We start from the raw sequence: 15,312 nt of genomic DNA on the forward strand, positions 1-15,312 counted from the left end.
TAATGGTATAATACGTTTTAACGTAAAGAACAGTATAGGACTTTTTTGGGGTTTGAAAAAAAAAATTATGAACCACACAATATGCACATTGAGGGTCATCGATCACAGAAAGTGACAAATTTAATCAGTGTTAACTCAATAAAAGTAATGTGTAATATAGCTCAAGGTTCATTCAACAACCACATGTCAAGTCATTCAATTTATGAGTTTTCCCCTAGTGAGAAAATAGGGTCTAAGCTGATTCAAACACCAAATAACCTAATATATTACAAATTAAATAAAACAAATATCGATTCAATAACTATACAATTAGTTGATCAAGATCATAATCCAATAAACAATTTAGGTGAGAAATTAATAATCAATCTACATATTAAACGTTACGGATCTTAATATGGGATTAAAATTTAATATAAGCCCATTACATAAAATAAATCTTGTTAGTCAAAAGACTAAAGCGGTACCGGTAACATCGAATAAAGTAAAAAAATAACAACGAAAAATAAAACAATTTTAAAGGCTTTAGGTTATAAATTAAAGCAGAATGCCTGAAAGTGATATTTTAGATATAAGTTCGCCGTTTGAAACCGATTCTAAAATTACGAAAATCGAATATCATTCATATACACCGTATACAACTTCATTTAATAATAGCGATGAAATACGTATATCAATTCAACAAACAGATGTTTATCCATATCTGAATGAAAGCTTTATATATTTAGAAGGTCAAGTATCAGATGCTGGAAAAGTAAAACTTACTAATAACGGTTTTTCCTATCTCTTTGATCAAATATGACTTGAAATCAATGGAATAGAAGTAGATAGAACACGTGTACTTGGTATTACCAGTTCGTTAAAAGGTTATCTATCAGGTACACCTGATAATTATAATTGTTATGAAAATGCTGGTTGGATTTTTAAAAATAGTTCAAACCCAGCAAATAATAATGGAGAATTTAGTGCATGCATTCCGTTGAAATATTGGTTAGGTCTATTTGAAGACTTTAAAAAGATATTAGTTAATTCTAGATTAGAACTAATATTAACTCGATGTCATAACGATTTAAACGCTCTAAAGGTAATAACCAGTGCAAGTACAAATTCTGGAAAAGTTGATTTGAATAAAATAGTTTGGAAGGTTCCACATATTACTGTTGATGATGAAGAAAGGTTAAAATTATTAAAACTTATTGAAAAAGAAAAAAGTTTGTTTATCCCGTTCAGATCTTTTGAAACTTTTGAATATCCTGAACTCGGAACCACAAAAAAAGTAGTGTGGAACTTGAAGACAGCATCAAAATTAGAAAAACCACGATTTATCATAATTGGATTACAAAAAGGACGTAAAAATTCGTTAGAAAAAGATTGTAGTATATTTGATCACTGTAATATAACAAACGTTCAAGTATTTCTTAACTCAATAGCTTATCCATATGATAATTTGAATTTAGATTTTACGAAAAATAATTTCACCTTATTATATGATATGTATACATCGTTTCAAGAATGGTACTATGAAAAAAAATATACGAAACCCCTTATTAAGTCCCTCTACTTTTCTATCGAACGCTCCAATTGTAGTTATCGATACTTCAAAACAGAACGATTCGGCTACAGCATCATCAGTAGATGTGCAATTGGAAATTGAAGCATCGGAATCTCTTACAGGTGTAACTGCTTATTGTTTATTAATTCATGATCGCATTGTTGAATATGTACCTTTTACTAGAGAAGTAAGAAAACTAGTGTGAATAATATTAAAAATCTGATTTATTTAAAATACTTGATGTTAAATACTATTAATTAATTTAAAATAAATAAACAAAATGATAATAAAAAAAATGATTTTATTTATTTCAGAAATGTAAACGAAAATGATTCGTTTAACTAATAACTAATCATGTTTTATTTTCAGTAAAAGTAATAGGAAGATTTTTATACTGAAGAAGGACATTCCGCTTTAAACATTTTTCGTGTCCTTATAAAAATGGAGCCAAACGCCTCATGGTTTCCCTGAAACAACGTGGGGCGACTGGCTTCATTTTACAGCGGGAATTTCTTGCATTGCAAGGGGACAATACCCCCTCAAACTTTTTTCATCTCCGCATACTTATACTACTGAGTAGGGGTCACTGTAATATATTTGTTAAATTTTAATTCGCAATAATATATCATTAATCATTCATTCATTATTTAAATAAAATATTTCAATACAAATGTATAATATCCGAAATTTAATTTGTATGGAAATAAAACACGAAAAATATTTTATTCGAAAACATTATGTCCGAAAATGATACAGCAGCCGAAAATAAATTGTTGGAAAATAATGTCCCCAAAACGTAGTTTATCCAAAAAGTATAACCTAACATTCTAAAATATTTTCTTTAAAATAATTATCGGATGAAATATTTTCATGTAGGTAAACTGAGTAGTGAGTACCTACAGCATAGTGCATAGGCGTACAATTGTGCAAAGATTTTGTTAGCAGGGACACAGGAATTCAGTGGCGTCATTTGGTAGGGGGGCAAGGTGGGCATTTGCCTCCCCCCCTTGTCATCAGCGGGCCGCTGGTGGCCTACTAACGGGTCGGTCGACCCGGCTGGCCTGGGCCGGGTATATGGTGCTAGTTTTGGGTCGCAAGCCCCCAAACATGATTCATGACATTCATGTCATTGCTAAATAAAATATAACCACGATTCGTGGTTCGAACTTTTTACGTAAATAATTATAAGGTATCTGACATCTGTATTGTGTATGTGCAGTTGTGGACTGGACGAGCGGGATACCGGGTTTCCCGCCTTCCCTGTGGGCCGCTGTTCGTATAAAATTTATATTTATTAATATTATTGTGAAATTATTAATTAAAATGTTATCGAATAACTAATAAGTTATAAGTATATAATATTATTCAGCATAAAAACCCAGATTTCTTATTAATTTAAAATGCGTGACCGGCTTGTGTTCGTCCGGTCCGGGCTTGTTGACAACTCATTGTTATAAGTTTAAAAATAGAATTGAAAATAATTATTTTATGTTATCATAGTGGATATTAAACAGAGTAATAAGAACCTTCCTTGTTTATTGTTTATTGGTTCACTGTTCGACTAGCCCTTATTCATACTTGACGTTCCTTTCAGTTTTATAATTTATTCATTTCCGGATTACTTTTTATGTAATAAGTTTTTTTTTTTAATTATGGGCCGGTAAAAACTTTTGCCCCCCCCTTTTAAAACCTGAAATGACGCCACTGCGCAGGATAATATGCGGCATTGCGACTGATAAAATGTGCCCCTACTATCATGATTAAATGCTCGTAAAATCAATGTACATGACAGGCTCTATTACACAGGGGATAGTAGTGGGGTATACAGTGATAGAGGGTGCAAAAACCTCGGGACCATACTACTTGCGTCCGAAATTATTATCAGTAGGTGAGTTGCGTCCCGCAAAAAAAAGATTCAAAAAGGTCATAGCGTATTTGCGTCCCGGTATACCTTTTTCTATGACCTAATTGCGTCCCGAAAATATCGATATAATCGATATAAAAATGTACATTGATGATACAAATTTAATACAAATAAAAATGGTTATAATAAATTATCAGTTCAATTCAATTGCAATAATAATAATATAAAAATTCATGTTATACATTTTGTCATAATAAATATAGTATAATATAATAAAAAAATCATATGTTATAAATTATTATATTGGTTGAAATTTAAATGAAACGTTAATTATAAAATTTAATGGTGAAATATCGTTATTTTAAAACTTTCAATTTGTTTATTTAAGTAATCTAATTTTAAATGTTTTTTTTTCTATAATCTTTCTTTTGAGTATTAACGCTATTAATTAAGACATATGTATTAATTAAGTTATTAATATAATATACTATTACATTACAATTTATGAATTATCGATTTTAGTGACACGATATTATCGATTTTAATGATTTTTGAAGATAATATCGATGATAATAATATGGCTGACTTGCGTCCCCCAAAACGGGACGCAACTTACCGGTCAAATTTACTACCTGAAAAATATATTTTTTTTTTGGGACGCAAGTAACATACAGCCAAAACCTCATCCATCCACTATTTCTGGATCTACCCCTGGTCAAGGTTAGACACTGGACAGTATCGTCGATACAAATATCTCGATACAATTTTATGAAGTATCTAATATCGTGTATCGTGATACTGTGATAGGTATATTTTTAGAAAATGTATCGAATATTTCATAAAATAATTTTGTAAAAAAATACTCAATACTTTTATGTGATACTTTGAAAAATTATTTTTTTACGATAGCTATCAAACGTTTCGTTTTTCGTATACAATGATATTAAATCATTAAATTCAGATTTATACCATCCAATAAACAGTGACCCACTTGTAATTTACTGTACAACAGTGCGACATCCACAGAACCACTTAACCGCTTTTTATTAAATATATTAAGCGTTAAAACGATAATATAATATAATACCTAACTTCATTTTTTTATACAATTTTGGTGTACAATATTGTTATTATTTATTACATAGGTGAACTATACTAGATCACAAATATGATACCTATACGACGTATCATAAGGTAAATAATATGATCTAAGATTATACAACTTATAAGGCCCGGGACTTGATGATCTAAAAATATATAAAAAATGCATAAATGTTAAAAAATGATATTAAAAATGTATATTTTACTGTAAAAATTGTTAAATAGGTATTGTTTTGATACAAAAATTAAAATATTAAAATTATTATATTATATTATTATTCTATTATTTATTACAAATTATTTTTATTTAACTAAATAAAACTATGTATTAAAAAATACTACAGATTATTAAATAAAATATGAAGATCGTGATAACAACAAAAAAAGATAATGAACGTTGATAATCGACAAGCTAATGGAAACTGCATGTGTTACATTAAAATGTATCTTTCAGTAAGAAAAATGCAAATACATGTAAAAAAAGTCGGCAAGTGGGTACCGCTCTGCTGTACATTAGGAGGTGGGGTGGACCTCGGACTAGGGTAGGTTAAATTTGAATGCAATGATGGGTATCATTGTATACGAAAAACGATTCTGAACGGAGATGATTTGTCAGTCTAGAATATTTAACGTTAGATATAAATACAATCAATTTTATGAATTTTGAACCACAAATTAATTTGCAAAATATACTCATGATTTTGACGAATTTTTGTCAAAATTTGAACTTCAAATGCTAATAAAAAAAATTGTGGCCATGTATTCTTATAATTTTTAATCACTATAAGAATAACATATGAGGAACTTTGTATACAATTTTCAAGTATTTTGAGAGGGTCAAAAAAATATTATCGACACTTCAAAAAAAATTTTTCAGAAAAATTGAAAATTTCAGTTGTCTATAAATAGCTCAAAAAACTGAAAATATTTTGAAAATTAAATCATGTAAAGAAACTGCCAATCTAAATAACTGGTGAAATTTTCAAGTATCTATGACATATTTTTCGAATAATAACAAATATTTAAAATCGTTTGAGGATAAATCGTTATCGTTACGATATTTCGTAAAAATTTAAAATTCAAACGCACTTAAAATTTTTCCTATAATGATGCTTCGAGTTTGCTCTATAGATACTTGAAGGAAAACTTATGAAAAACTTGGTGTTGTATTTTTAATCCTTAGTTATAAAAGAAAAAAATTTTATGATTTTTCAACTTCAAAATTACTTGCAAATTTTCGCGTTTTCGACAGATTTCGTAAAAATTTGAACTAAACGCTTATAAAAAAAAATTGTGACTAACGATTTTTAATTTTTTTTAGCTACAATAAGAACAACTCATAAAGAACCTTGTACTAATTTTTTTTTGGTCATCCAAAAATTTTTACCGACACTTCAAAAAAAAAATTCGCATAAAAATCGAAAATTTTAGTGGTCTATAAATAACTCAAAAAAAGTCAAAAATTATTGAAAATTTAACTGTATATAGATAACACTAACATAAACATTTGGTGAAAATTTCAAGTATATACAGTGATTAGTTTTTGAGTTACAACCATATAAAAAAATCGATTCGGTCAAAAACTGGTTTTGCGTAAAAATTCCCGTTTTCCCGTCATTTTTTTTTGTTTTTCTTGATTTTTTTTGAAAACTGTTGGAAAATGTTTACTTTTTACCTCTATAATGCATCAAGGATATTCATTTTTCCATCGGAAACCACCCCCGAAGTTTAAAAAAAACATACATCATTGTATAATCAATACATTCATCACTCCGTTCAGAATCTATAAGTACAAAAATGAATAAAATGCAACACAAATACTATAAAATAACCAGAAAGCATAAAATTCCCTAAAAATGCAATAAAAAATTGTGCCATTAAATTTTATACTTCATGAATAACATTTCTGTATAGACGAGCATAGGTTAGGTTAGGTAATGCTCAATTACATAGCATTAGGCAAATGCATCAAGTTCCGCGCCCTACTTATAAGTATAAGTTTTGTTCAAATAGTGTAGCTTATTAGCCACTTAGGTATCTACTAGTAGGAGGAAGTAATGCGAAAGCAGTCCCCTCGCGGTCGTCGATTTAAACAGCAAAAAAAAAAAGGTATCTATATACTAGTAAAATTATAGGATACATCACCAAAAACACATCGTTTTAACTTTTAACACTATGTGTAGGTAACTAAGATATAAAAGTCTTGTCATTACTTAATCTTTATAAATATAAAAAATGAAAACTGAATTAACATTTAAAATGTAGGTAGGTAAGTACTGGGTATATATACCTAGTACCGATGCACATAATTATAAATTTCAATATCTAAATCAACAAAATAAACATGATTTGTAAAATTAAACAGTAGTTAATACTTAACAAGAAGTTTAGTCAAATTAAAATTATTTATTTATTATTATTAATATAAAATATAAGTATATCATTATTCATTACCTCTGTTTAAACTTTCTGCGAAGTTAACTAAATGTTGACTTATGCTTAATTTTAACAATGTTCTTATTTTGTAATTTATAATAATTACCTATAGGTACCTACGTTGTTTGAAACGTAACATAGGCGTTTAGGATTTCGGTGAACAAGGGTATAGAAGCATAATATACAATATCTCCGAATAATTTTTAATTTGTGCAGGGCTGTTAGAGGTATAATTAATATTTATAAAACAATTATAAATTACATTATTTTTTTAAAAAAAATAGTTATCATACAAAATACTGGTGAACCTTTTTCTGCTGTATGTAGTAGTATTGAAGGCGCAATTTGGGGGGGGGGGACTTGGGAGGATTAGCCCCTCCAAAAATTTGTATTTTAATTGAAGTATTAAATACTTCATTAATCATCTAATCTACTAATACAGTAAACGTTGTTTGAAGAAATTATTTTATAAAATTTAAATCAAGATTCATTACAATATTATTCGCGTGTTTTCCATAGAAGATATAAAGACATCGAATATCGGATCCACCCACAAAACGGCAGAACATAATAATATGGGCTTAATAACAGAATTACAAATAAGTAATTCTAAGCGACATGCTACTTTTAGGGACTGGCCCCATTTTACATGTCCAAGGTGTCGAAGATAGTTTTTGGTTTAATAGACAAGTCCAGTTTCTCCAAAGGGTTGGGCGGGGTGTCGGTAATTACTGGTCGGCTTGCTCCAGATGCACACAGGACTCATGTAATAATTAATAATTTCTTAATTAGCTACCTACTTGTTAGTTGTTACATACACATGAAAGAATTTTTTTTTAAACACATAATTTATTAAATATTCATTTAATTAATTGTGAATTAAAATTAAAAACTAAAAACAGTAAATTAAATAATTAAAATTAATTTAACTTATATTAATTTTTTCCTTGATTTCAAAATTGTATTTAAGTACAAATACAAATAAATCTATTCAGAAAGTATTTAAGAACAATTAATACAAATAATTGGCATGTATATAAATACTTTTGAAATACTTTTTCATTTTACATAATAAACGTCGGGTTTTTGTATTTAACGTAAAAAAATCAATCGTTCATAACTTGTAAACTATTATTATTAGATCATACAGCTCTATTTTGTGATCGGGCCACAAACTAAATAATAAAAGTTATAAACAACACAGTCACACTGCACACAGCTGTAATACATTTAGGTAGTTATTCTTGAATTGTTGGTGATTATATTATAATAAATAAAATATGACATATTATACATATTATAATAATTATAATAATAAATAATTAATTATTGTGTAATTTAATTCCAGAACTTAAACTTTTTGGGATTTAATTATCTATCTGGAATTTGAAAAAATAGGGTCTACGGTATCACTTTTTATCACGTGCTTTCTATAAAAGTACGTTCTGTGATTATAATTTCATCTTTAAACTGTATGGAATTTAATTTTCTGGAAAATTATGGTCTACGTTATCAATTTCTGTAAAACTATGTTCTGTGATTGTAGTTTCGGGTTTTCAACTTTCTGGGATTATATTTCTGGGACATATTTTATGTTCATTTTATTTTAAACATTAAATCAATTCTGGAACATTAATTTTCAGTTATTTATTTTTCTGTAATTTTATTTTCTATAATTTTTATTTTCTGTCATGTTATTTTTCTGTTAAATTTAATTTCTGGATTACTAACGTTCTGTTCATTTATTTTCTGGGAAATTATGCGTGCCCAAAAATATCATAAATCTTGACAAAATATTTCCAATTAAAAATCACGATGAATTACACTCATTGGAAACCAAAATTAAGACTGATGAAATCTTTAGAAATACATTGGTATTATATTTTGTTTAATTCTTATAATTTTCCTCTATTATACAATTATCTTGTAAAATGTGTTTATTTTTTAGGTAACTCAGTTATCGGTGCTAATAGATGTTAATGATCTTGGAAATAGTGTTCGAAGAATTGTTTCAAGAATGTTAAATTATGTTTTACTCTCCAACTATTCGTTACATGGATTTAAATCAAAGCTATGTTTTTCAGGCTTATATACCTATCGAGTTATTATAGGTAAAACATTAAACTTTGACTTGTTTGGTACAATATAACTAAAACAAATAATCAGTATAGATAGTTGATAGTTATTATAATTAAATATTGAAATATGCTGCATTTTATCAAATGTGATATTTCTTATATTATTAATCTAATATCTTATTATTATTGTATATTGAATATTCTAGATGCTATACGAGTTAACGTGAAGTTCAGTGTTGTTCCTGAAAAAGAAATAGATAATTCATTAAGAATTTGGATATCCCATGCTCCCTTCCGTATCAAAAAGGTATCACAAAAACAAGAAAAATTCTCGAAAAGCCTTTTATAAAGTTTATAATCATTATTATTATATTATTTACATTTTTTTTAAATTCTTAAATTTGTATATATTTTGAAGTTAACAGTTTATAATATACCTAATGTTTTATTAGTTATTATAATATAGTTATAATAATATTATATATTATAATTAATACTCACTAGTTATTATTATTTTTTTTATTGTATTTATATGTATTGGATTATAATATATATATAAATATAAACAAAAATATTGATATTTCAATTATATTATAATATATTATATATAGATCAATGCTAATAATATTATCTTATTATTATTTAAAAATTGTATGATATACGAGTCAATAAATTAACATTTTAGATGAATTTGTTTATTTAATTACAAAAATCACACTTATTTAAAAAAAGAATTAAAAAGAATTTTTTTATTGTTGTTATAATGTTTAAATTATAATTTACAATACTATTGGGTTAAATTGTTTATCAAATATTTAAAATTATTATTAACTGAATATTATGTAATAAATATTATGATAATATTGATAATATGTTGTTAAGATAACATGAAAATAGCGGCCAAATAATTTTTAGTAATGTTACAGTAGGTAACATTCTTAAATATTATTGTAACAATAATAAAATATTTTACTAAATGTTACTGTTTTGTAAACAACATTTATATAACATTATAAGAATATTCTTTTTCTGTCTGGGTACGATATTATAACATTGTTATATTTTGTTTGTTTCGTTCTTTAAATGTTGTGTTAAAAAAGATAGGTGTTCAAGAATAACAATGAAAGACCTCGTTGTAGTAATGTTTCTGCAACGGAAGAAAGTAAATTGGTCGAATTGGTCGCAAAATATTCAAACGTGTTGGAATGTAAGAAATCGGATCACAGTGTTTGGCAGTCCATGATTTCTATATAGTTGAAAATCCAAGAATAATTTACTGACACAATAGGCAGTTCAAGAGACGTAAGTAGAAATTAATAAGTTTTACTTTGGTTTAAAGGTGTGTTGCGTCCCGATCGGTCGATATATACATCAACGTGCGGAATAAATATGTCGTGTATTTAAGTGTATATTTAAAATATTTATTAAAGTAAAAACTCGCACGAATAAAATAATATAAGCTTATATACAGGGTGATTCTTTTATCATTGAACACTCATTATTTCAAAATTTGTTGACTTTTTTCAATTTTTTTTTTCAAAATGTTTAGTTTTATGCTTTTCTAGGATTATAATTTTTTTTATTTTTTTCACACTTATATTTAATAGTGAAACCTCTATCAACTATTGATTTTCAAATGGCAACCTATATTTTAAACGTCATATAATAATAGGGCTATTTTTTTTATGAATTTTAACATATTAATTATTATTTTCCATTTAATCGTTAACGAGTTATAGCTGCTCAAAATTAGATGGTTTTAGGTTTTCAGGTGTTCGTCTCAGTGTCTCACAGGTTATAACGGCTAATTACATTGATTAAAATTTAAAACACAATTATTGTTTGTTCGACCCAGGTAATAATATCTTTATAGTTTTGTACCTGCCACTACTACTAAAAGGTACTTACAACACGAATACGGATTATGGACTTTAGACAGTTGTAGTGGACTTTGATATATATGATATCACAGTCAAATTATAATCAAAGTTTGATCATTAACATATTTTACAATTTTTTGATATCATAGTTTAGTGATTACAATATCATAATATGAAACATGTCTTCATGATATTATGAAAGTACCTCCTAAACAACCACGTAACAAAAGATAATACTTTAGCTATAGATAAACTCCCAATTGAACTGCTACTGTCGATTATCGCTTACGATCCCAATTAAACTCACAAAATTATCTTATAACCCGTTGTCCGTGGTTGCTGGTTTATCACTAGGTACTGCAATACTGCCTATTATTAAAAAAATAAATATTAGTAGTAACCACGGCTATAGATATTAATGGTTGCACGACGATGACAATTTTTTGACCGTGCAATGTTCTTATCAAAAACCTCCAGACTGCTAGAGCTTTTAGTGGAACTTGTAGTCAACTGTGTGCGCCACTCGCCAGTCGGCTATAAATATTAGATTTAGATACTAAAGCCAAGCCCAAAAAGTTATTAATTTTATGATTAGTAATAATAGGTAACAGGTGAGTAATTATTAATATTTTGTATTTGATAAAACATTATTATTATACACCTAGGTATATAAAATGTAATAATAAGTAAATATAAAACCATAATATAAAGTTATAACAAGCACAATATTATTAAATTAATGCATGTTGTATAATTTACTTGGAGAGTTTTTTTAGCATGTAACCGATTTCTTATTGTTTTTAGTAAATGTGGCACATCAGAAAACACAAACACTCTTCAGGTGTTGTCAAATGGATTCACAAATGAATTTTGAAGTTGATTTAGTTTCCCACTTACACCCAAAACATTCCACAATGTTCTGTTGGTACATGCACCATCGCTCGTTATCCCTAATACTTCTACACCTGCATTTTCAAGAAGCAGTATGGCTTTTGTGACTATTTTAGCAAGATCGATTCCTATATAATTGGGTAATTAATCATAATGTTTATTTGTATTAATTACAATTATAATTAGATACCTTTCACTGATCCTCTTGATGTAAAAACTGCAATAGGTTGATGTAAATTCTCAGCTAAACCTTGAATCATCAACACAAGAGCGTGATTAGCTTTTTCCAATGATTTATTTTCAAAATCATCTCCCAAGTCTTCTAAGCCATGGTATGTTAAGGTTTTTGAGTTGACACTTATATTTTCTTTTAAAAAAAATTTCATCGTATACCAGTATAACCTTTTTTTCATATTTATTTTTCACATCAAATTTTTTTTTTTAGAAGTTTGAAAAACTTCATCAAACCCACATTCAATCTTAACAGCTAATAGATGTTTTCTAAGGGTTGTTACGCAAGGCTAAGTAGCAAATTCTGTTCTCTGAGAAACTTATACCCTCCTGGAAGCTATGATGGGTAAACGTGTTATTTTATATTATTATGATGTTTTATTTAAATTAATATTATTTTGTTTACCTAATCTGAAACAACAAGCATAAAAGCATCCAATTTTCATTGTAACGTCTGTTCTTAGGATTTTTGACTTTAGATGCTGAATAAATTTCTTTTACCATTTCACATTGACCCGGGGAAATATTTGATTTCATCAACAATTCATCAAGATTCTTTTCGGTTATATTTTTCATTTCATTTTTCATTTGGTTTAATTGATTTTGCAATACTTCTTTTTTTATTTGTGTACGTTTATTTTTTTTCCTTATGATGTTGGTTGATTTTAAAAGTCGTTAGTAAATTTGTATGTTTCTTTTGTATTGAGTATACCAAACGTTTACACCAAGAACAAACATTGCATTTACTAAAATATTAAATTTAATGGTAATATTTTATAATATAAACTATTATATAAGATTAATTTTATAATTATATTGTATGTACTTTTTTATAAATAAATACAATATATTAAAGTATTAAATATTTAGGTATATTATACTACCTATTGTCATCGTTCAGTACTATTAAACATTTATTATGTCACCAATAACCATTAGATTCTATATACTGAGTTCCAAATGATGCTCTTATATCAGGATAGTTTATGGAAGAAACAGCTCCTTGACAAAACTTAATTTCATCCAGAGTGTACAAATATAATTTTAAATCTTCAATATTTTTTATGACAGTATCTGGTAGTCCAATATCTGATGGTGTAATCTCTTTATCATTGATATGTAGAATTACTTTTCAACCTAATTAAGTAAAATTACATTGTTATTGATTAAGAAGAGTGATCGCTTCATCATCCTTATAAGTCCATAAAATACTCATCCTTAACTGATTTCTTCTTAAGATTAGTTATATATTAAATATACATTTATTATATATCAAATCGAACAATATTGTTATTTATACCTTCGTTTAAAACAAGTTGTTTTTCAATATGCCTTTTATAGTTAGGTTTGAAAGTACTTAATTTATGAAATACAATAACTGGCTCATATTCTATGTATTGTATACTTTTATTGCAGTACCTGTTATTTGGTAAATGTATTGTTTGAATATTTTGGTAAATAAGTTGAAAAACAGAATTTACCATCATTACATCAATCTATAAAAATTGTTATGTATCGCATTAATAAAATAAACTGGTAGACGACACATAATAATAATTATATAAACTTTTTATTATAATATTAACATGACGTCTACATCTAGAATAACGTGGTTAGCTCCACAGTAACGTAACGCACATTTTTATTACGATCGCGTCTCTATGGCACAGTCCGCCAGAGCGCGTCTCTTACATATATATAACACTACCTCCCTTTTAGTTTATAACAAGAATAATAAAGAATATTAAAAAATAAATAATAAATTAACATTACAAAATTATTATACATAAAATAATAACAAACAAAATGAATATAAAGTAAATCATAATTTAATTATTATAATTGATTTTTTTTTTTTTTTTTAATTTTATAAGATATATACAATCTGTACCCGTTAGGCACAATAAGAATATGTGATATAATATTTTGTACATGAAATCATGAGGGAAGAAGCCAACCAGTGAAGGCACTACCTAATTGTATATATATATATTTTAATTATTCGGATTATTCATTTAGTAAATCACGACACCAATTTCTTTTTAGTCGACGTGTTGGGTTGCCTGGAATTGTGCGAGAAGCTAAGTTGGATATAAGGGGATTAGGATGATATGGAAGTCTGTTGTGAAATCTTTTGTAATATGTTATGGCTTCAGCATGAACAGTTTTTATGTTTAGATCTGTGTGCAGAGAGTAGTTGGAGACATATGGTGGGGCTTTAGTGATTAATCTTAAAATTTTATTTTGAACGGTTTGGATTTTATTTACATTAGTTACTTTCGCATTGCCCCACAATTGTAGGCCATAAGTCCACATGGGCTTGATTAATGATTTGTATATGAGAAGTTTGGTGTTTAATTTAGTGTGCTTGTTAGATATTAGTGGTTTAACTGAGCGTAGTCGTTCATTTAGGGCGAGTTTTTTAGCTTTGATATGAGGTCCCCAGGTCAGGCGACGGTCAAAGATTAGGCCGAAGTACTTAACCGATTGGGATGAAGGGATCGGTATGTTATTAAGAAAGACTTCTGGGCAGGGAGGGAGACGAAGAGTGAATGTAGTATGAATGGATTTTGATTGATTGACTTTAACTCGCCATTTATCATACCATACAGAAATTAGGTCAAGGTGGTTTTGAAGGTTTAAAGAAGCAATGTGAGGGTCTTCATGTACTGATATAATTGCCTTATCATCCGCAAATTCAGCTACAGATGTTGTTGGAGAGGTAGGTTGGTCTGCTGCATATACATTGTAGAGTATAGGTGAGAGAATGCCACCTTGAGGGACTCCTGCGCTAATTTTTTCAATATTAGAAAAGGAAGAGCCAAACTTGACTTGGAAGTGACGATCCGTAAGGTAATATTTAATGAGTAAGAAATATGTTGAGGGAAGAAAAGCTTTTATCTTAAATAGTAGCCCCTCATGCCAAACCCTGTCAAAGGCTTGTGAGACGTCAAGGAACACGCACGAGCAGTATTTTTTCTTTTCAAGAGAGAACGAAATGGCGTCGACTAGTCTATGCAATTGATGAGTTGTAGCATGAGAGGCACGAAAGCCAAATTGCGTGTTCGGAATTATGTTATTTGAAAAAATGTATGGCAAAATTCTTTTAAGAATAAGCCTTTCAAAAAATTTTGCGAAAAAGGGCAAAAGACTTATAGGTCGATATGAAGAGAGAATATCAGGTGGTTTTTTTGGTTTTGGGAATACAATTATTATTGAAAATTTCCAAAGTTGCGGGAAGTAAGCTAATCTTAGGGAGGCATTTATCAGAATTGTTAGCAG

General features: G+C 28.0%; 2 protein-coding genes across 2 annotated transcripts; one reads left to right on the forward strand and one right to left on the reverse strand.

Annotated features, from left to right (window-relative positions):
* Positions 1-1,517: 1,517 nt before the first annotated feature.
* Positions 1,518-9,377, forward strand: LOC126554855 (uncharacterized). Its single transcript, XM_050209869.1, has 5 exons — positions 1,518-1,736; positions 7,582-7,716; positions 8,696-8,824; positions 8,899-9,061; positions 9,235-9,377. Exons 1-5 carry the CDS (start codon positions 1,518-1,520, stop codon positions 9,375-9,377), a joined length of 789 nt encoding a protein of 262 aa, XP_050065826.1.
* Positions 9,378-11,745: 2,368 nt separating this feature from the next.
* LOC126554856 (uncharacterized) lies at positions 11,746-12,222 on the reverse strand. The gene is made up of 2 exons (XM_050209870.1): positions 11,990-12,222; positions 11,746-11,927 (listed from the first exon to the last, which is right to left on the reverse strand). The coding sequence occupies exons 1-2, from the start codon at positions 12,210-12,212 to the stop codon at positions 11,746-11,748; spliced, it is 405 nt and encodes a 134-aa protein (XP_050065827.1). The 5' UTR covers positions 12,213-12,222.
* Between the last annotated feature and the right edge of the window lie 3,090 nt (positions 12,223-15,312).

The sequence above is a fragment of the Aphis gossypii genome, unplaced genomic scaffold, assembly GCF_020184175.1.
Source record: "Aphis gossypii isolate Hap1 unplaced genomic scaffold, ASM2018417v2 Contig00627, whole genome shotgun sequence".
Classification (NCBI taxonomy): Eukaryota; Metazoa; Arthropoda; class Insecta; order Hemiptera; family Aphididae; genus Aphis; species Aphis gossypii.

Coding starts and splice junctions, on each gene's coding strand:
- LOC126554855 (XM_050209869.1), top strand. CDS start 1,518: ATGAAAAAAAATATACGAAACCCCTTATTAAGTCCCTCTACTTTTCTA. Junction 1,737..7,581: donor ATGTACCTTTTACTAGAGAA/GTAAGAAAACTA, acceptor TGCTACTTTTAG/GGACTGGCCCCATTTTACAT. Junction 7,717..8,695: donor CAGATGCACACAGGACTCAT/GTAATAATTAAT, acceptor TCTGTTCATTTA/TTTTCTGGGAAATTATGCGT.
- LOC126554856 (XM_050209870.1), bottom strand. CDS start 12,212: ATGAAAAAAAGGTTATACTGGTATACGATGAAATTTTTTTTAAAAGAA. Junction 11,928..11,989: donor ATCAAGAGGATCAGTGAAAG/GTATCTAATTAT, acceptor CCAATTATATAG/GAATCGATCTTGCTAAAATA.